The sequence below is a fragment of the Equus przewalskii genome, chromosome 29, assembly GCF_037783145.1.
Source record: "Equus przewalskii isolate Varuska chromosome 29, EquPr2, whole genome shotgun sequence".
NCBI lineage: Eukaryota > Metazoa > Chordata > Mammalia > Perissodactyla > Equidae > Equus > Equus przewalskii.
In genome coordinates, this window is record NC_091859.1 from 25,848,356 (window position 1) to 25,871,500 (window position 23,145).

Consider the following 23,145-nt stretch of genomic DNA (forward strand, 5'->3'; position numbering starts at 1 on the left):
AAATATTCACCAAACATGTCTAGCTTGCCGTGTGTTGGGTATGGACCAGGTATCCCAGGGTGGATGCTGGTGCCTGTGATTTTTAATTGTTAAGGAGGTGAGCCCTGGGAGTGAGTAGTTGCAGTCCATTGAACGAATCTATTCATGTCATGTTGAAACACAACGATTAATTTTGCTTGGGGTTGAGGAACAGAGAATGTTTTTCAAAGGACTTGTATCTGGGATAGTCCTTGAAGATTAAATAGCAGTCTGCCAGTCAGAGAAGGGATTAGAAATGCTAGGAAAGGGAACAGCAAAGACACGTTCAAAAGTGTGCCATCTGGGCACATAGAGACGTGGGGAAATGTGGTGCACATCAGCAAGGTTCTGCTTGGCTTTGAAACGTTAGGTTGGATTTTATCCTGCAAGTAGTGGAGGGCTCTGGAAAAATTTTAAGTAGGGGAAATGGTTTGATGAGACTTGCATTTTAGTGAGTTGAGAAGATGGATTGGAGGGAAGTGGGATTGCAGAAAGATCAGTTAGGTTCTTCCTAGCTTCATTTAATGCAGCATGAAGTATAGAGGATGGTATAAAACCATGCTGCTTGCCCTTTCATAGTTCTCTGTAGCTGGGAAAGAACTGAGCAGCTGTCAGGCAGAGCCCTGTGTGATCCCTAGAATCGCAGTGCCCTTTGCATCTGTGTAAGTTCCTTTGGAGAAGGCCAAGCATGTGGACAGAATACTTGTTGAAGTGTGCCTACGGTTGCCGTACTCTAGCTGCTTTCACGGGGAGGGCTCAGTGCCTGTGTCTCACACCCGGGTGTGTCCCTCTACACAGTGGCAAATTCAGCCAGCAAGTTCTTTTTGCCTCCTTTGACTGTGTTAACTGATATCGAGCATCCCACTACTTCCTGCTTGCAAGTTAGAGGACCTGGAAAGTTTGGGATGTTTTTTATTTTCAGGAACAGGGAAAGTACTCTCGGTGTACTTACATTAATACTTTTTACCTGTGGTCCACAGACTTTTGAGAGCAGATTTGAAAGACATTTACTTTTGGATTTTTCTGAAGTCATGTTTGCTATGAAGCAGTTTGAGCAGGTGAGTGAGATAGTAAGTTTTCGGTTTATTTTGTTATGTTCTTAATCTGTCATGATAAAATAATCAGATTTAAAATCCTATGATTTTTTTGTTTGTTTTTTTGAAAGGAACAGAATAAGTATTTGATATTTCAGTCCATATTTTTTAAAGTAACTATATTCTAATTCTAGATCGTAAGTGAAACTTTATTCCATATGCTAAGGCATTTAAAATGATATTAAGTAACCAACTTGTTTTTTAATAATCCTTTAAGAAGTTACAGAACCATGTGGTAAAATTGAAACAACAGTTTAAGGAACTTTTGTGTGAATTTGCAGCATAGAAAATAGTTTCTGAAATGGTTGGCATTGGAGGAATGTTGCAAATTCATTTCATTGCTTCCAAATAGATACCTGATGGAAGGAGATAGAAATCTTTCTCATCAAAACCTGAGTTTACTTTATCCCTTTCCTCTCACCTCTGTCAACCGTTTGCTGCTCCTTATAACTCAGTAACCCTACAGAATACGTCATGGAAACCTTTCTCTCTGTTCTCTTATTTTTCGCTTTAGTCTTTAATAATATATATTCTCATTTGTCTCAAGAAAAGCTTCTTTGTATGTGTCCTAGCCCTGTTCCTTCCTGCCCAGTGAGGGCCCTTTATCTCGCTCTGGTTTTCTTAGCAACTGCTTATTTTTCTTCTTCCTTGTTCCCTTTGGTCTTTTAAAAAATCTTATTTTTATCAGAGTACTCTATGTCTATAGTTTAAAAGTCAAACAGGGCTAGAAGACAGTCACTTGATTTCTACTTCCATCTTAACTCACCAGAAGCAAGCACATCTAATGAGTTTTAGCATTTTTTTTTTTATTTTTTAGTATTTACTTTATATATGTGAATCCTCTGAATAACTGATTTTCCCTGATCATTAGTTTTAGTTCTCATCTGTAGACTTCCGCCTATGATAGATGGATTCTGGTTCTTTTACCTCTCATCTTCTCAAGAGAGTTACATCACAAATTTTGGTTGAATTCATATTCACCGTATACTTAATCCTTATAAACAAGGAGTATTTTATAGTTATATTTCCCTTTTTTTATACCTTTTAATTCTTCCTGAAGTTAATAATTGCCTCATTCTTTGAAAACTAGAAATTGTTTTCTTTAAATAGCTGGTCTGTGAGTCTGTCTTCCAACAGCATAGTAGAATGTCTTTCACATGGCAAACTATCAGATAATTTAGCAGCTCAATTTTTTTTTTTCCCTCCATATTTTGGAGACATTCCTCCTGGAGCAATTCAAGTCTGAATGGATTGCTTTCTCAGCCCACTGCACAGATGTCGTACTAGGACTTCCTTTTGTTTTCCTCCTGTTTCTTGGGTCCCATGTCTTCCTCTTGTCATAGTTTATTCTCTCATATTGATGGAACACATTCCCCAGATGTTCCTGAGAAAGGCTGAATGGGAGTAAAATTTTGAGATTCAGTTCATCTGAAAATGTCTTTATTCTTCTCTCACGCTAATATTGCTAATAGGTTGGGTATATAATTCTAGATTCTGTCATTTTCCCTCGGAGTTTTCCGGGCATTTCTCCACTGTCTTCTAGCTTCCATTGTTCCTGTGGAGAGCTCTGATGCCGTTATGATTCCTGATCCTTTGTTTATGATTTATTTTTTCTCTGTGGAAGTGTTACAGTCTTCTCTTCATTAGGTGTTCTGAAATGTGTATCTGTTAATCAATGTGATTTCCTTTCTTATTTTTAGCTTTTTCTACCAAGCTTTCTCTTATATATTGAGAATTGCTTCTTGATTGATGATGCTGTGGCCAAAGATGAAGCTCTGGCTGTTTTGGCCAAGCTCATTCTGAACAAAGCAGCACCTCCCACTGCTGGCTCGATGGCCATTGAGAAGTACCCTCTGGCTTTCTCACAACAGACGGTGGGGTAAGTTCCAAGTCTTTATTCCCTATAATGTTGGTAGGATTACCTGTTTAAAAATAATGCATCAAGAATACTCCCCAAAATGAAGATCTGTGTGTATTAACTGGAAAGATGTGCATGATATATTATTATGTGAAAAAAGCAAATTGTAGAATAGTACATGTAGTATGATTTTTGCAAAGTTAAAATAAAAAGTATATATAATCATAGAAAAATGTATGAAAGGATACACAAACAGGTTAACTTGGTTAACATCAAGAGGATGGCAAGTGAAAGAGAGAGGTAACTATTAATTTTCTTTAACTTTTTATTCTAAAATAATTGTACCTTCATGTGCAGTTGCAAGGAATAGTACAGAGAAGTTCTGTGAGCCTTCACTCAGTTTCCTCCAATGGTAACGTCTTGCATAAGTTTACTGCAATATCACAACAGAAAATTGACATTGGTACAATGTACAATCTGCTGTCCTTATTCAGATTTCACCAGTTTTACGTGCACTTATCTCTGTGTGTGTATGTACATGGATATAAAGTTCTGTGCAGTTATATCACATGTGTAGATTTGTAACCACCACCAGAGTAAAGATACAGAGCTGGTGCTGGCCCCATGGCTGAGTGGTTACGTTTGTGCCCTCCGCTTCAGCGAGCGGCCCACGGTTTTGCCTGTTCGGCTCCTGCTGCCTTTTATTTTTTTGAGGAAGATTACCCCTGAGTTAACGTCTGCCGCCAATCCACCTCTTTTTGCTGAGGAAGACTGGCCCTGAGCTAACATCTGTGCCCATCTTTCTCTGTTTTATGTGGGATGCCTGCCACAGCATGGCCTGACAAGAGGTCCATAGGTCCACACCCAGGATCCAAACCAGTGAACCTCGGGCTGCTGAAGTGGAATGTGTGAACTTAACCACTGCACCACCGGGCCAGCCCCTCAGTCCACCTTTTAATAGGCTCATTCACCCTGATGCTTCCCACTCCATCCCTAACCCGTGGCTACCACTGATCTCTTCTCCATTTTTATGATTTTGTCATTTCAAGAATATTATCTAAATGGAATTATACAGTCCAACTTTTGAGGTTGGCTTTTTCTCACTCAATGTTAATTCCCTTGAGACCCATCCAAGTTGTATCAGGAGTCCCTTCCTTTTTCTGTTTAACATCTTTTCATGTGCTTGTTGCTGAGTAGTATTCCATGGTATGGATGTAACAGTTTGTTTAATCATTCACTTGTTGAAAGACATTTAGGTCATTTCTAGTTTTTGACTATTTTGAATAAAGCTGTTATGAGCATTCATGTACATCACTTTGTTTCTTTGAGATAAATGCCCAGAAGTGGAATTGTTGAGTTATATCATAAGTGAATGTTTAGTTTTATGAAAAACTACCAAACGGTTTTCCAGAATGGTTTTGCCATTTTACATTTCAGCTAGCCGTATGAGTGATCCAATTTCTCTGCATCTTCACCAGCATTTGGTATTATCACTGTTTTTTATTTTTGCCAATCTGATAGGATTGTGATTTCAATTTGCATTTCCCCAGTGGCTAATGATGTTGAACATCTTTTAATGTGCTTATTTGCTTTCCGTATATCTTCTTTAGTGAAATATCTGTTCATTTCCATGGCCCATTTTCTAACTGATGGCCTGTGTCTTTACTGTTGAGTTTTAAAAGAATGCTTTATATATTCTAGGTACTAGTCCTTTTGTCAGATATGTGCTTTGCAAATATTTTCTCCCAGTGGATAGCTTGTCTTTATTTGCTTAAAAAGATTTTTCACAGGGCAAAGTTTTAGATTTTGATGAGATCCAATTTATCAACTTTTCTTTTATGGATAATGTTTTTGATCAAGTCAAGTCTAAGAACTGTTTGCCTAGCTGGAGCTCCCAAATATTTTCTCCTATTTTTCTAAAAGTTTCATAGTTATTTAAACTTGTCTGTGATCTATTTTGAGTTAATTTTTATGTGAGGTGTGAGGTTTAGGTCAAGTTTATTTTTTTGCCTATGGATGGCCACTTCTTTGGCAACATTTGTTGAAAAGCCAACTCTTCCTCATTACTTTTGCACCTTTGTCAAAAATCAGTTGGGCATATGTGTGTGGGTCTAATTCTGGGTTCGCTATTCTGTTCCATTGATCTGTGTATCTCTCCCTCTCTAAGACCACACTGTCTTATTACTATAGCTATAAAATGAGTCTTGAAATTTTGAAAAAAAGAAATCCTCTCACTTTATTCTTCTTTTTCAAAATTGTTTCAGCTATTCTTGGTCCTTTGCCTTTCTATTTAAATTTTGGAAGAAACTTATCTATGTCTACAAAAAAACCTTACTGAGATTTTGTTTGGGATTGTATTAAATCTATAGATGAATTTGGGGAGAATTAACATCTCCCTAAGGATACACAAAACCATTAACTTTGTTTATGTCAGGAGGATGGTAAGGGGAAGAAAGAAGTCACTATTAACTTTTAGATTATATACCTTTGAATTGTTAAAAGCACTGTGGATTACTTTCTTAATTTCATTAAAAACATCGCATACCCTTTGGAAGTTGAAAACAAAGTTTACGTAAGTGTGTGAGAGGATTCAGGTCATTTTTCAAATAGTTGAGTGGATATGATTCTAGAAATTGTAGATTAGGAAACCAGTTAGTTCCCTTCTCGTTCCTATTATTTATACATAAGAATATATAGGAATACATAAATTTCTTGTTTCTATTGGATTAGTTAGACCTGTTGCTACATCCTTTGAGGTGGGCATCATTGTCCCCACAGTCACACAGCAAAGTTAGTTTGTGAATCTGATCAGCATGAGATTCTGGAGGAACCCATCTTCTTCAAACTTTGCTCTTCTGCTGATCTTAAAAGTAGCTTCTCTATCAAAACATGCCAGCATAGTCTTGTTGGTTTCTTACTTCGCTGAGCCCTGATTCCTGAGGAATGGGTAATGAGTAACTCCTGTAGACTTACTCCCTTGGAACTTTTCTCTTGATTTTACAACACCAAGCCAATCTCCAACAGGCAGATTCCTTGCGAGTGGCCAGAACTCTGGGTTCTGGGCTGTGAGAGTGAAGCTGCTTTGTTGGCTTCCATGAGGTGAAGCCAAGGTCCTGGCTGAGGCTGCGGGTCAGACCTTACACTGCCATCTCAGCCGTCTCAAATCCTCCTTGGAATGTGGCACGATAAGAATAAATAAATACATGTAGTCATATTAACTTAAGGCAAGTGCCACAGCTTCTGTGTCTTTCTCTGAGAAAACATCCCTCTGCCACCCACACAGAGATAGGCTGTAGTGAATGGTCACCTTTGTCTGCATATTCTTAGTAATACTCCACCGATTCATCTCACAGATTTGTCATGAGAATAAAAAAATATAATAGCTGTGAAAACACTCTTTAGAAGATAAATTTATTCTGTCATTTGACCAATATTTATTGTATAGGCACTGTTCTAGGTTCTAGGATATAATAATGAATAAGAAAAAGGTTCCTTCTTTTGGGGAGCTATGTTCTTGGAGGAGACAGATATGAGGCAGATAAACAAACAAGATAATTTTAGATAGTGATAAAAAGAAAAATAAAACAGGTTGTTGAGAGGGTAGAGTAAATTCAGAGACAGCACTATCCCTCTCTGGAGAGGAGACCTTTGGACCAATTGTAATGATGAAAGGGTCCAGCCTTGCAAAGACCAAAGTGAAAGGCTTTCCAAGCAGAGGGAAGAGTTACTCAAAGGCTCTGGGACAGGAATAAGCCCAGTATGTTTGAGGAACAAAAAGAAACTCTGTGAGTAAAGAGCATTGAACAAGGAGAGTGGAATGAGAGGAAGTGAGAAATGAAAGTAGGTGAGGCTCAGATCACCATGGGCCTTCAGGAGGAGGAAAAGAGTGTAGATTTTATTGGAGGAGCTCATTCGCAGATGTGATGAAGCAGTGAATGACATTATAACTAATAACTCACTTTTTTAAAAGTATCTCAATATTTGTAAGTTTTTTGCCATTTGTTGGTTACTGCTACATGATTACTACTAGAAAGACTGCATATCAAGATGTAGCAACTTGTAGAAATTGTTGACTAAATTAATTATTGTAATTTCCAGGAATTCAATATCCTGGTAAGTATGAAACAAAAGAGAATGCAACTTTTTGGTTAATTTTAATGACAAAAAGCGCACAGGAATAAAAACCTGATATTCTACTTCTGTTGCATAACAAACTAACCAAACTGGACATGGAAGGTAAATTATAAAAGAAATCATTTTACTTATTGTTTCTGTAACCTTTTTTTCAATTAGATCTCTTTCAAATAAGACTGAGGTATGGTTCATTGGCAAAAATTAAGAGGCAAACAAAAATAGTGCCAAAGTAACATACCTAAAGCTGAGTGTCATGCAGAAAACATCATTGAGTAACCATTTATCAGATTAAAGCAGCAGAGAAAGTTACTTCTAAATCATAATCAGTTTGGTGACATTTGTCAAATTTACCATGATAACTTTGCAGCATCATTCTCTATTTGTGAAGTAGTAAAATTCATGTCAAAAAGGAAAGGGAGATGGAAGAAGTCAGTTCATTGCAATAAATTACCTCTCCAGTTCTTAAAAATGTGTCCATCAGCACGAAATTCAGAAATAATAGCTAAAATTAGAAGAGAAGAGACTTGGTTAAGTTATGAAGCAAATTAAAATAGAAAATAGAACTAATAGGGATTGAAAAAGCCTCTCATTGAAAATCAGTACATAACTCACATTTGATTAGTTATTTATCTTCAACCCCACTAGTCCCCTCCTCCCCCGCAGTGCTCCGCACATGGAAAGGAACCAGTTTTGTTTCAAACTTCAGAGGGCAAGAGCGATTATGTTCTCTCCTGTCCTAAACATTTGTTTGTCTTTTCTTCCTTCAGATCTTATGTAAGGCAGAAGAAGACTAGATCCAAGGGAGGAAAGGAACAGATTCCAGCATTGGACCATCTTTTGTCTATAATTCAGTTACCCCCAAGTAAAGATGCTACTTACCTTTCACATTCTTGGGCAGCCCTTGTCGTGTTACCTCATATTAGGTGAGAAAATAAACTATGTCTGATTTTGAAGGAGATACATGACATGCTGATTAAAGTTTTGTAGCCATTTCTTGCTAGTCCATGAAAAAGCCATTAAATGCTGGTTTGAACTTTTTTCTTTTTCTCCCCACTTCTTGGACAGACCTCTTGAGAAAGAGAAGGTGATACCCCTAGTCACATGTTTCATAGAGTCACTCTTCATGACTGTTGACAGAGGGAGCTCTGGAAAAGGTCAGTTAACAATCACCATTTGTTCTCATCTCTCTTTTCTGGCACACCAAAAGTAACTGTATACGCATAGAATACCAGAGAATAACACTAGCATTGTGTTCTGGCATAACCCCCATATGATAAATACAGAGAAAAGAGGATAAGGTGGACATGTTGCACTTGTACCTCATAACGTGATGACTGAGTCTGGATGTCTTGAACATAAGCTGAATCTAAAAGGTGAAGTATCAGAAGGATGCCATGGCATATAAGACCCCTCATTTTCGGGCCCCAGTTTGTGTCTTGTTCCCATCTCCCACACCCACTCTACACCTGTATACAACTTACGCTCCAGGCATTTGCTTACCCTGAGCAAGACACTTTATTTGACAACCCTCTGGCTGCCCTTTAGATGCATTCCTTCTGCCTAGAGTCCTTTCTAGGTCTTTGTCATTTGCTGAACTCGTACTTTTGTTTCAAAATTCAGCTCAAACACAATACCTCTAGAAAGGGCTTCGTGATTCTTCCAGGCAGAATTAGGCCGCCCTACCCAGAACACTATTTCCTATTGTATACTTGTACATCTCTTCCTGCTAGCCTGAGAAGAGCAATTTAAAAGTAGGTATTTTGTTTTATTCTGGCTTGGTATTATTTTTCCTAACGTGTGTAGTAATCGTTTATTCATCTAAATATTAATGTGCTAGATTCTGTGTTAGATGCTAAGTAGATATATTAGAGAATAAAGTAGATTTGCCACATTTCTAGTGCTCAGTAGCCACATGTGGCTAGTGGCTACCATACTGGATTGTGGCTACGTATTGTCACAAGTATAGAACATTTCCACCATTGCAGAAAGTTCTCTTGGATAGCGCTCTTCTAAAATCTGGAGCAGGGGTCTGCAAAATTTTTATATACTGGACCAGACTGTAAATATTTTAGGTTTAGTGGGCCACATTCAGTCTTTGTGGCATATTCTTTTTGTTTGTTTGTTTTAAATAACCCTTTAAAAATTAAAAAGCATTCTTAGCTTGCCAGCCCTATAAAAACAGATGACCTATAATATTCTGACTTATGGGCCATAGTTTGCCAAATTCTGGTCTAGGATTAAATGAATGTCTAATTAATATTTATTGAGTGGATTGTGGGCAGGAGCCATCAGGTTTGTGACTCGTTAAAAGTTGGAGACATAAGATCAACATGAGTTTTACGCAAAGATAATCTCTTAGTTTATGAAAAGTCCAAGTCTACTCTTCTCAAAAGTTCTAATTTTGATAATGGCAGTCAGTGGAATCCCTGAACTCACTCTTCATCTCAGTTAATGGAACATAGGTTTTTATTCTCTATGTTTGAGTGTATTTTTCTCCTAAAAAAGTTAAAATATAAGATTTGGAACCTTCTCTTTCCAGTTCCTTTCTGTTATTTTCTGACACTTGACAGATAATTCTTTAGAAGGCACAAATTCACTTTAAAAACTTTGTATAAATAGCAAGTGTTAGATAATGAGATGTCTCATAGTTATTGTGTCAAAGAAATAAGTAATGTGGTGTCTTCTGTTTTTCTGCCCTTAGGAAATTTATTTGTTCTTTGTCAAGCTGTAAATACTCTGCTAAGTTTGGAAGAATCTTCTGAACTTCTTCATTTGGTTCCTGTGGAACGCGTGAAGAATTTAGTGTTGTGAGTAAACATATCTTCTTCCATTCAGCTTAACAATGAATAAAATGCAAAAGCTTCTTTTTATCCTGGACATAGTAAAAGTCCTTGTTTTGTACCTGAGCAATATTCACATAGGAAATTCAGTTTTGATTTAAATCCTCCAGTTAATATAAGTGCATTTTTGACCCAGTCTTTAAATGCCGATTCATTTTTGTAAAGGGGTATTTTACTATGTGTGTAAACTCATGTTGTAGAGTGTAAAAGGCATAACGCTGATTCCTCCCAACCATAACATCGCAATGTTGACCTTTGGTAACTTTGTGAGTGGTTCCAGCGTATACATTCCCACTGCTTTCGTATTCTATCTCAGCTTAACATAATCAGCATTTTAGAAGACTTTCTGTGGTCCTTATACTAAATGCTAAAACAGTCCAGTTTTTTTGTTTTTTAAGTTTATGTTAGCTAGCTCCTGACTTGGGTAGTAGCACAGGGCCATTACTGGGAGCCATTCACTACTGAGCACCCTTTCTAAAGGTCAGGGCTTTTGAAGACCTGGTAAATTACTTGACTTCTTTTTTGGGAGTCTAGTCCATTTTGTTCCCATGCTTTTTAAAACAGATTTACTCGCTTACTTCTTTCAGTAAATATTTATTCGCTTTTCTCGTGCACCCGGCCCTATTCTAGGCACTGGGAGACATAGTCAGTGAGTGAAACAGACAAAATCCCTTGCCTTCTGGAGCTGACATCCTAGCAAGAAGAGACACTAAACAAACAAGTGAAATATATGGCATGTTAGATGGTGGTAAGAAAATTGAGGCAGAGTCAGGGGATAGGGAGAGTCTGGAGGTTGGGGACAATAGCAGGGGGGTGCCTGGCTTGAGCAGCAAGGAACTACTGTGACTGAGCAGAGCGAGGGGTGGGTAGTAGGCGAAGAGGACATAGAGTTGGTGGTAGCAGACAGTGTGTGACGTTTGGCCACTGTGGGACCTTGGCTTTTACTCTGAGTGAAAGGGGAAGAAGCCGCGGGAGGGTATTTGGCAGGGGAGTGACTTAGGCCTAAACAGGATCACTCTGGCTGCTGTGTTGAGAAAAGACTCAAGGGGAAAAAAGGAGACATCTCCAGTTAGGAGACTTGCTGCAATAATCCAGAATCTCTTTACATTTCCAAATCTGGGCAAAGCTGGCATTTCTCCATGGTTTGTTGAATTGCTTTAAATTCCTTTAAGGAGGGTTTTCCTTTGATATCTCCCTACATATCGTATTATGTATTCCCTTTTTTTCTTGATCGTTCTGTTTCAACTTATACTATATTCTTTGGTATAAACAATTTAAGGCATCTGTGGAGGTTTTGAAACAGAAAGGCACACATCTCACAGAGTGAGATTAGTATGTCCCCTGTGGAAGGCCAGCTGGCCTCCCATCCAGTTGGCTCTTAGCCTCGGAGGCCCAGAATCCTCTAACCGGCGTGAATCTGGCTCTGAGGACGGAGGCGTAAGCTTCCAGTTGTGAAAGTTGTAGATGTGGGCTTCTGTGCTCGGTGCTGTGCTAGTTACTGGCTAAGTTCATAGGCTTCACAGCCAAGACAACCTGGATTGAATCCAGAAGATTCAACCTGGATTTGAATCTCCACCACTTACTAGCTCTGTAGCTTTGGGTAGGTTAACCTCAACTTCAGTATCTCTTGAAAGGAAGTAGCAATACTTCTCTCATGGAGATTAAGTTAGACAGTGCATGCAGTAATAGCAATATACAAATTGCATTTATTGTGTTCTGAGTACTTTACCTACATATTTAATTTAATCCTCACGACGACTCCGTGAGGTGTAGGTGCTATTATCATTGTAGATGGGGGGACTACATTTCTAAAATAAATCCAGAATCCAACTACTCAGTACCGGCTGCCACCTAGTCTACCACTGTCTCTTATCTGGGTGATGGCATCAGCCTCCTAACCAGTTCCCTTGCTTCCGTCTTTGCCCTGCTGCTCTCTGTTTTATACCCAACAACCTTGTTGGGATGATTCTTTTAAATGAAAGACAGATCTTGTCCCTCTTTCGCCAATAGCTCCAAGACTGATTCTTAAGCAGGGGCAATTCTGGAGATGTTTTTGGTTGTCACAAATGGGGTCTGCTACTGGCATCTAATGGGTAGAGGCTCAGGATGCTGCTAAGCAACCTGCACAGGGTAGCTCCCCACAACGAAGCGTTATGTGGCCTAAAATGTCAGTAGCACCGCTGTTGAGAAACCTGGCTCTGGTGGTATCCCCTCTGACTCAGTATGAAATCCAAAGTCCTTATGTTCCTCAGGGCTCTGTGTAATCAACCCCTGGTACTTCTGACCTCATCTCCAGCCTCTTCCTTGTTAACTCGGTTCCTGCTAGACTGGTCTCCTTGACTGTCCTCAAATAGACGGGCACACCTGTCTGGGACTTGGCATCACTGTTCCACCTGCCTGGAAGGCTTTTCTTCCAGGTATCTGGTGGATCACTTCTGCACTTCCTTTGGTCTCTGCCTCCACGACCACCCCCTTATCAAATAGCACTCCTCTTCACCCTGCTACCCCCCACCCCAGTCTCTCCATCTAGCCTCCTTTCCTCAGTTTACTTTGCTCCACCAAACTCATCACTGTCATACTGACTATTTATTAATTTATTTATTTATTGGCTACCTTCCTCTATTAGAATATAAGCTGCAGGAGGATAGGGACTTTGTCTTCTGTTTACTGCTACATCCAGTGTCTAGAAAAGTCAGTGGCACATAGTAGACACACAATGAACATTTGCTGAAGGAAGATGGCACACAGAGGGTAAGCGGCTTGCCCAGGGTTACACTGCTGTTAGATGATGAGGCTGGCTTCAAGCCTCAGCTGCCCAAGGCCAGAGCCCCTGTGCTGGACCCCTCCTCTGTACTGCTTCCCTCCTTAGCTCAGTGCCCAACACGTGGAAAACACTTAGTACATAGTATATATCCCCCTTTATGTCATTTTCATTTACAAGCATGTGAATGGAAAAGACAGCATTGGATTTTAGTCAGAATACCATCTCCTCCTCCTGCCTCTTCCTCCAGCTGGCTTTGTGTCCTTGAGCACATCACTCACTGTTGCTAGTCCTCAGATTCTTTGTCTCTAAAGTGATGCTAAATGTCTACATAAAACTTTTAGCTGTTCCCTTTTACGTTTCCTTCATCAGTGATAACGTTCTGCAGTTTCTAGTGTAGCCTAAATATTCGGGTGTCTGGTATGATTTGGATCCGATAAATATCTCATTGCAGAATGTTTCCTTTGGAGCCATCTGTGTTGCTGTTGGCTGATCTCTATTATCAGAGATTGTCCTTATGTGGCTGCAGGGGGCCACTTTCTGAGGAAGCTTTAATGGAATTATTTCCCAAGTTACAAGCAAACATTTCAACTGGTATATCCAAGGTAATACTGTTCTGTGCTGTGTGCTTCATCTCTCATCTTTTATTTCTATATGTATTGACAGTGGATGTCAGAGCTCCTTAATCAGAAAATGCTGCTGTGGGGTGATTTCTGTTTAAAGCAGTGATTCCTAAACACTGACCTAAACGGATTGCAACAGGATTAATTGGGGAGCTTAATAAAAATAAAAATTTGGGTTCCCACACCCCAAAATTCTGATTCAGTAGGGTTGAGGTAGAACTGAAAAATCTGCATGTTTTTTGAAAGCCCTCGAGGTGATTCTGCTGCTCGTGCAGGAGTATAGAAATACCCTGAATATGTTATTTACAAATGAAAATCACGAATTTCAGTGGAATTGGAAGCTTAATCATTTGTACTTATTTACAAAGATGCTCATAGTGTCACAGTTCAGAGAAACAATATGCTTTTATGGGCAACCTTGTCTTCGTCTAGTCTGGTCATTAATTGTTCCATGTGCCATTTGAATGAGATATTGCTTAGTATTGAACATGAAATAAGGGATAGAATAAATATGTATTACTCTGACAAGTGGTATATTTTTCATAATTCTATAAGACTTAGATCTCACTGACTGATAATCAATTTCTTCTTATGTTTAAACTTCGGAGTTTGAAACATGCCTTTGACTTTCTCTAGGTTCGACTTTTGACAATAAGGATCCTAAACCACTTTGAGGTTCAACTTCCAGAATTGATAGAGGTATTTTAACAGTTCAATTTGGATGACTTTTTAAAAATGTAGTTTCAGATGTATTTTTGTTTCCAAAATGATAATTTTGTAGAAAATTCAAACATTAATTAAATATCTATCATAAAAAGTGAAATTTTTTTTGTAATTCTTACTCCTGTCCCCCCCTCCCCAGCCCCCAACAAGGCCACCACTGCAAATCCAGTTAATTGGTGAATATTCTTGCAGACGTTTTGTATACACACGCACTTTTAAAAAATGATATCATGGAGGTTTTTCCGTATCAGTACCTCTAGTCCTACCTCATTTCTTTTGAAGTTTGAATAGGACTCCACAGTTTGAAATATCTTATTTAACTAGTTCCCTGTTGATGGATGCTTAGATGGGTTGTTTGTAGTTTTCCATCATTTCCAATAATACTGCAGTGAACAACATCCTTACACAGGTATATTTGTGGGGGGAAATATTTAGAAATGCAAATTACTACTTCAAGAAGTAGAAATTACGTCTACTAGAAATAAAGTTGTATGGTGAAAGTATATATATGTTTTCTTTATTTCAACAAATGTTACCAATCAATTTGAGTCATTTTGAGATTTACTTTCCTGTTTTTTACTTGTCATTACTATGCTAGACACTAAACCTAAATTATCTACCAAAAAGTAAATGGTGTGAGGAAAAATGAATCATTTACCCAAAAATTGTTGGGGCTGACCCAGTGGCTTAGTGGTTAAATTCGCATGCTCCACTTCGGTGGCCCAGGGTTCACTGGTTCAGATCCTGGGTGCAGACCTAGATACCGCTTGTCAAGCCGTGCTGTGGCGGCATCCCACATACAAAATAGAGGAAGATTGGCACAGATGTTAGCCCCCCAACAATCCTCCTCAAGCAAAAAGAGGAAGATGTTAGCTCAGGGCCAATCTTCCTGACCAAAAAAAAAAGAAAGAAAAGATTTTGCTTATTTAATTTAAAACACTAACATATGCCAGTTTTTCTTTTTTAGACCTTTGGTCACATCGTTGTTCTTTCTGGAAAATCAGAATACTGATCTGCCTCCTTGGTTTTCTCTGGTTGTTCAGGATGATGGGCTCTCAGAGCGTCAGTCTGCCTTTGCTATATTACGCCAGGCAGAACTTGTTCCAGCAACTGTGAACGATTACAGAGAGAAGCTTCTTCATTTAAGAAAACTAAGACATGATGTGGTGCAGACTGCAGTCCCTGATGGGCCATTACAGGAGGTATAAAACAGTGGTCAGAGGCCGGCCCCATGGCCTGGTGGTTAAGTTCAATGTGCTCTGCTTCCACGGCCTGGATTCATGGCTTTGGATCCTGGGGATGGACCTACACCACTTATCAGCTGTGCTGTGGTGGTGACCCACATACAAAATGAAGGAAGATTGGCACAGATATTAGCTTAGGATGAATCTTCTTCAAGCCAAAAAAAAAAAGGGAAGATTGGCAACAGATGTTAGCTCAGGGCAAATCTTCCTTAACAACTACAACAACAAAAATTCAGGGCCAGCCCCTTAATGTAGTGGTTGAGTTCGGCGTGCTGCACTTCGGCAGCCCAGGTTTGCGGGTTCAGATTCCAAGCATAGACCTACACCACTCATCAGCCATGCTGTGGTGATGACCCACATACAAAGTAGAGGAAGATTGGCAAAGATGTTAGGGCGAATCTTCCTCAAAAACAAACAAAAAAAACTGTTCTTTTTTTCTTTTTTACTTAATTTATGCTTTAGTATATGTTTAGCTGGCTTTTGAAAAGAGGAGCATACCAAGTAGTCACAAAAAAAAAAGAAATTTTTAAAACTGATAAATCCCCAGTTTTCTTACATGCTTTGAGTTAAATGGCTCTGCCAGCCTTTTCAACAGTAGAAATAATTTACTGTCCTCCCTTTCCCTGAGTATTTGTGTAGTATGTGAGGGTAGGTAGGAAGTGGCAACAGGAGGATTCAACATCAAGTTTGAAGCCTGACTTTCTTCTCCAGATTTGTTCACTGCTGTGGGACATCAGCCCTATACCTTTTGTACAGGGATTTTCTGTCCATGACTCTTGAAGATACATCACAGACTCCTTGGGAATAAGGCCAAGTGGAGGCATTCCCCCTCAATGAGAGCAGTTCTGTTCTTAACCTGTGTTATATGTTAGTGTCCTTTGTTACATTTCATTTGGAAAAACGGTTCTGCTGCTAAAGTACATACAAACACCCCCCTCCCAAATAATAATAGAACTACCATTCTACGTGGTGCCTCCCTAGCACATGGGGACGTCAGTAACCGTGACTGTCGTTTCAAAAGGCAACTGAGAAAACTTTAGACCCTCTGAACTGAATTCTTTATTTAATGCTTAGTTTTGAGAACTCAGACATCTGCTTGTGAAGTCTCTGCTGCCATTCACAGCATACGTTCTTGGGTTCTTTGCCCTCTGTGCTTTATTGAGTACTGTAACAGCAATATTTGTTAGAAGGAAATTTAATCATGAGTCAAATCTGTTTACTCATATCTGTTCTTTAAGCGTGGACATTGGGGTGAGTTTGAATACTGTCTTTAGTGATTCCTCTGTGTTAAATAGCAAGTGGCATTTTGGGGAGAGGAGGAAAATTATACACTGAATTTTGGATTGGTACCTACAACTTTTTTCTTAAAACACAAACTTCCTTCCAGACCTCAGGTTGTCTGAGTCAGGATATTTGCATTTTGGGGGCCATTCTGTTATAGTTTATTACCCATTTACTAAACTAGTCTCTTACAATTGCAGGTGCCACTTCGTTATTTATTAGGCATGTTATATGTTAACTTCAGTGCTCTCTGGGATCCTGTTATTGAGCTCATAAGGTAAGCATGGATTAAATGAATGAAGCTGTTATGCTTTAACTACTACAGAGTAATAAGGCCAGTATTATCCTCCTAGGTGTGATTTAAATGAATAGGTGTGTATAGTATTTATAGCTACCTTAAATCCTTTGTGGGACAAAGTGAAGAAAAAATAAACATTAATTACTGTCTCTGAGGCCAAGTTTTTCAACAGTTTAAATGTTATGTCTAGTTTCTTTGTACATTGAAGTAACTGTGGAGGACTTTTTTTTTTTTACTTTATATGCTATGTCTGTATTGTTTAATTTTTTTTGCAATAACAAAGTATTGTATAATAATTACATAATTTTATTTATATGTATTGAGTCATTGAGCCAAACTTTAAAAATAAGAACTTTTTAAAACTCTTGCTGTCAAGTTTCCAAAATCCCGTTAGCTCTAAAAAGGATCTTAATAATCACATAGAAAATACATATGTTCTGCCTCATATGTAGAAACCCGTCCATTTGGAAACATTTCTCTTCAGATGGTCTACTCTGGCTTTTTGTCAAATTGGAAATATGTCATATGTGGCCTCTCAAAACCTAAGTATTAGTTCTTATTTGACAGAAGCAGAGGAAACAAATCCCTTTCCAATTTGGAACCAATTTGTCTGCCTTTTACTGCCCTTAAAGCCGTCAAACCATTATGCTGAAAGCAAGGCCTTCTAACATCAACTTCCGGATTTTGTTTATTGCACTTAAGGAGGAATCTGACGTGTGCTACCAATAGGCACTATCAAAAATGTTAGCTCTTCAGTTACTGAATGCCTTTAATGGTTCTTCATAGCTGGCTGGGCTGTCTTCCTGTTGGGTACATCTTTCTGTCTAAAAATCGGTTAATTTTTTACAATAGTCAACAACATATATAATTCATTTCTCATGTAAAGTTTATGCATATTCTCAGAAAATTAATGACAGAATATAAACATTTTGAGAATATTCTTGCGAGGATATCAAATTATGTAAACACATATGATTCATCTAATTTCTCCTTCTTAAGTTCTGAAAGTTAATGTTTCATGTAATTAGTGAATATTTATTTTGCCTTTGTGTTAATGATAAGTATATTTGAATTTGGTGGAGGAAAAACCAACATTTTAAAATTAACTTTGAACAAATTGAGTTTTCTGTCTAAACAGAGGCCTCTCTTTCCCTTGATGGGCCATACCTCATACCCCATACTCTGTTCCTGTTACCATGCCTTAAAAATAGTCTTCTTATATAGATCTACTTAGGTTTTTAAAAATACCCTGTAGTACTTTATGACTGTAAGAATTCTTTGTGCTCAGTGCAGGCATTTTGAAAAATGTAGAAAGTACAAAAGTTGTTTACAACCCCACATTCAGGATAATTTAAATTAACATTTTAGTTATATCTTTTCACTCTTTTTTTTTCCCTATAAGGACCATTCCACATTTTTTGTTTTATGATCTTTTCTCTTAGTTCTCATGCACATGAAATGGAAAATAAGCAATTTTGGAAAGTCTACTATGAACATCTAGAAAAAGCAGCTACACATGCTGGTATGTAAGGGGATGTGAATCAGGGCTGAGAGCAAAAGTGTCAGTTTAACTGTTTAATTTTGACTGCTTGATTACACATGAAATTGGGGAATATAAATGAGAAATGTATTATCTTTGATAACCTTTGGATATGGTTGATTGTTTCCTTATATTGCTAGAGAAAGAAATTCCCTTATGTGAGGAAACTAATAGGACAAATGTTAACATTTATCTAGTGGTTATGATGACTTTTTTTCTTTCAGAGCAAGAACTGCAAAGTTATATAAGAGATGAGGAGAAGCCCACTGGAAATGAAAGTTGGGAGCAGACTCAGGAAGGAGATGTTGGAACTCTTTATCTTGAGCAATTGGCATTGAAAACCAACTGTCAGGACAGACTGGACCATACCAATTTTCGATTTTTGCTCTGGCGAGCTCTAGCAAAATTCCCAGAGAGGGTAGAGCCACGGTCCAGGGAGCTTTCCCCACTTTTCTTGAGATTTATCAAGTAAGTGTTCCCTTCTAGGAATATGTCCTTGGTAGGGTATGAGGAAGAGAAGGTACAAAATATTAGGCTCCCAGATTGGCTGAGTTCTTTCTACATTTGTCGTGTTTTTGTATCATTGGCGCATCTCTGAAGCACTGGTTCTATCAGATAACAACTAAACTAGTTTTGTTCACCACTGAATTTTACATGAATTAAAATTTAGCCTGCCCACAAATGGTATTAATAAAAACTTCCAGTTTACAAAATAAGGAAGGCCATATTGACTTAGATCAGTGTACAAAGGCCTTGTTATTTCTTACTCTCTTGTTCATTGTTTTCTTGCCTGCCTTGGGCTTAAAAGTATTTTGCAGTAACCCAACCCCAGCCACTCTGTTTTGAACCTCTTGATTATTTCCCATGATGCTGAGGAATGTACTCTCAAAGTATCACAAGAACTTTCTGGAGCATTGTTTTGTTTTGACTAGATATGCTATGTGAGACTCAGATTGCTTTAAAACTCTAAAGATAAGGGATGTGGTCCACAAAACAGTACTAATCAATCAATAGAAAGTATGTTTTCCAGTAGTATTTCATTACATGGGAAAATACCGCAGGTTAGGGTTGTTTACCTTAACTAGTGCAAACCATAGCACACCTGGCTTGTTTAAGGAACAGCAAAGAAGTCTGAGTGGATATAGCAGAGTGATCCAGAAAGAAAGTAGCTGAAGATGAGGGCAAAAAGTTAACAGGAGACCAAATTGTGTAGGGCCTTTAAGTGGTAAAAAGGACTTTGTTTTTTTCTGTCAATGAAATGGAAAGCCAGTAGAAGGTTTAACAGATGACATGACTTAAATTTTCTTAAGGATTTTTATGGCTGCTGTGTTGAGAATAGACTGTAGGGGGCAGTGGTTAGAGCACAGAGACCAGTTAAACATATTGTAAAAGTCCGGGTAAGAAATGATGGTGACTAGATCAAGGTGGTAGTAATGCAAATGATGAGAGGTGGTTGAATTCTCGGTATTCTGGGAAGGATTTAAATTCAATAAGATATATTTTTGAAGGATTGCAGCTAGATCAGCCTGCGGGATTTGATCAGCCAACAGATCAGATGTGGTATCTGTTGGATTGATCAGCCAACAGATCAGATGTGGTATGGATGTGTTGGTGGAGGGGAGTGCAGGAAGGGCAGGGGGGGACGAATTGAGGATGTCTCTAAGGTTTTGACCTGAACAGCTGGCAGCAGAGTTACCATTTACTGAGGTTGGGAGGAATGCAGAAGTTTTCAGGTTTGTGGGGAGATTAAGAGTTCATTTTTAGACATGTTAAGCTTGGGATACTAGATAGACATCTAAGTAGATATGTTAAGTACACAGTTGAATTTGGAATTTAAAGTTCAAAGGAAAGGTTTGGTCTTAAGATAATAAATTTGAGAATTGTCAGTATATGGATGGCTCTTAAACTTATAAGACAGGGAATGAAGCCACACCTAGAGTGTGAACGTAAGGAGAGACTGATACCAATGTTTAGAGGTTGGGAGACAAGGAACCAGCAAAGGAAACCAAGCAAGAGTGATCGAAGAAGAACCAAGACCACTCAGTATCCTAGAAGAGAGAAGAGGCTGTAACAGAAAGTGGGTCTCTGAGTTTAAGATGTAGAGACTAAAAATACACAGTTTTTTAAAATATTTAAGATTAGTTGGTAATGATTACCTATACACATACTTTTGTAGATGATTCAAACTAATGGAAAACCCGAAGGTCACCTTTAATTCTGATTTTGAAATATATTATGGGCTTTTTATTTTTATTTTGTTAGCTAGAAATTTATATTTCTAAATATGTTTCAAACATTTTGATATTAGAACTAATTTGTGAATCTAAACATTCTTTGAGAAGAACCAAACCGGAAGCAGGAATGAATGACTAACAATGGCGAAAATATCCCAATAATAGGTGACATTTAATGAACACTTGCTGTGTGCTAGACACTCTCATAAGTGCCTTGTGTGAATTATCTTAATTAATAAATGAAGGAGTGAACATGCTGTGCATGGAGATAAAATTTAAAAATATGCTGTGTGGTTAATCAAATGTTAAGAGTGTAATAGGAATGTTATTAAGTGGATGATGATACAATTTGTAATTGACAGAGCAACTTTGCTCGTTTCATTCATTCATCCATTTTTTATTAAGTGCCAGATCCTGCTTAGTGAGAATACAAAATTGAATATGGTAGTGTTCCAGCCTTCCAGTTGTATATTAACCTGGAGTTTCTTCCAGGTGTGTTGGTAGGATGTTATCCTCAACATTCTCATGTTATTTATAGTGTATTTTTGAGTGCGGACTTTAAAGTCGGTCTGATCACTTTCCTTATATATAGCCCAGTGCCATGCACAAAACAGACAACAAACAAATTATTGCCGGATGAATGAATTAAAGTGACACAAAACTAATGCACTCAATGACAGTCTTCTTGAGAATATTAGCTACCTACAACAGTGGACCAAAATTGAAGGGATGGAATTCAGTAAAAACCAATGTGAATACCAAATGCACCAACTTAGTTTAGAAGAGACAAAACTTAAAGACCTTCTAATTTTCATTGCCACGACATTCAGTTTGAGTCTGTGTCGTGTTGTGACTACCCCCAAAAGCAGCAGAGTTGATAGTTCCATTTGTCTTATCAGACCATACCTGGACATTTTTTAATGGACATTGGCAAAGTAGAGTATATCTGGTAGAAAGTGACCAGCATGGTCTTCATGCTATACTTTAATAGAATCCACCCCTACACCTGCCTCCCCTAGTTGTGGTTCCAGAGACAGGGAGACTGATTTCAGCTCTGTCCAAAATAGACATTTCAAGTATTTTCAACAGTGTAACAATGGAACGGGCTGTCTTCTTCAGTTCATGATTGACTTGTCAAATAGGGTGCTTAAGAAGGGCTGAATAAAAAAGAATAATGTTGTAGAAGAGGCATGAGGTGTCTCAGATGTCTCTTCAGTGAGTGATTCTGTGAACTGTGGACATACCTCTTTCGTAAACAATTAGAACATTTCAGCTTCATCTGTCTTATGTCACTCTCTTTCCACTGCAGCAATGAGTATTACCCAGCAGATCTGCAGGTTGCTCCAACCCAGGATCTGCGAAGAAAAAGCAAAGGAGTGGCAGCAGAGGAAATAGAAGAAGAAGCTGCTGCTGGAGATGATGAAGAGTTGGAGGAGGAGGTGGTGCCCCAAGATGAACCCTCACAGAAAAAAAAGACAAGAAGAGCTGCGGCAAAGTAAGTTCAACCTTGCTGATAGATCACGGGTGACTGGTTCTAGGAGGAACGGGAAGAGATCTCTAATGTGAAATAGCCCTGGACAAAATGAACTACTCAGATAATTATTTATGTAAGTGCTGCATCTTCCTGGGATTTTCTTTTATAGCCCAAAGAAAACCACCAGTATTCTGAGTTTTTTATTTGCTTGCTTATTATTATTTATTTTTTCTTGTTCAGCCACAGGATGTTAGTGTTGGGGGGACTTTTGAGGTCATCTTATCATAGCTCCTTTTTGTAGATAAGAGTGTTGGGGCCTGGAGCTGTTAAATGCTCCTTGACCTTTGTCATTTGCTTTCCCAGCACCAGGTCATTGTGTTTGTGTGCGAAGGGAACACGTAATGGAACATCTTTTCTCTTGTAAATAAGCATGTCAGCACTTTTACTTTGCTTTTTGACTTACCTCCTTCTGGTTACTTTTTTTTTTTCATGCTGTTACATTCTCCTCCTTATTCTCTGGATTATTCATTTAACCTAAATTGTTGGAAACCTTAGGAAAAGAAGTGATCACGCTTTCAGAAGTTACTCCAGCTTATGTGATGATTGTCTGAATTGGGGCGTCAAAAACTGGATTGGTGCCTCTGTGTTATTTTAAGACTTTAGATCTCAATCTGGTATGCCCGTTGAGTCTTTCCCATGAGCCATTTCGTAGTTCATCCATGCGGCCACTGTGTTGAGTGCCTTTTACTAAGTGCTGGGCTACAAAGATGAATGCTACACTGCCTCTGCAATGCAGGGAGCACACTCTAATGCCTGGTGAAATATTCTCAAAGGAGAAATGTTTTTAAAGGAGTTACAGGAGCACAGTAAGGAATGACTCAATTGTGCCACACAGGGAAGACTCACAAAGGAGAGGGCACCTTTGAAGCTGAAAGATGGAAGTTTGCCAGGCAGCTAGGGCAGCGCAGCACTTGCCAGCTAATGGAAGTAGTGTGTAAAGCACAGGGGCAGGAAAGATCGTGG

General features: G+C 38.5%; 1 protein-coding gene across 2 annotated transcripts in view; it reads left to right on the plus strand.

Moving 5' to 3' along the window:
- The window catches only part of UTP20 (UTP20 small subunit processome component), a 92,868-nt gene that overhangs the window by 11,338 nt on the left and 58,385 nt on the right, over nt 1-23,145 (plus strand). For both annotated transcript variants that reach the window (XM_008527446.2, XM_008527447.2), the window contains exons 11-22: nt 999-1,076; nt 2,813-2,991; nt 7,872-8,027; nt 8,170-8,258; nt 9,806-9,911; nt 13,160-13,310; nt 13,965-14,027; nt 15,095-15,253; nt 16,777-16,853; nt 18,317-18,396; nt 18,639-18,882; nt 21,958-22,143. In XM_008527446.2, coding sequence (XP_008525668.2) covers nt 999-1,076; nt 2,813-2,991; nt 7,872-8,027; nt 8,170-8,258; nt 9,806-9,911; nt 13,160-13,310; nt 13,965-14,027; nt 15,095-15,253; nt 16,777-16,853; nt 18,317-18,396; nt 18,639-18,882; nt 21,958-22,143 — 1,568 coding nt within the window. The remainder of the gene's footprint in view (nt 1-998; nt 1,077-2,812; nt 2,992-7,871; nt 8,028-8,169; nt 8,259-9,805; nt 9,912-13,159; nt 13,311-13,964; nt 14,028-15,094; nt 15,254-16,776; nt 16,854-18,316; nt 18,397-18,638; nt 18,883-21,957; nt 22,144-23,145) is intronic.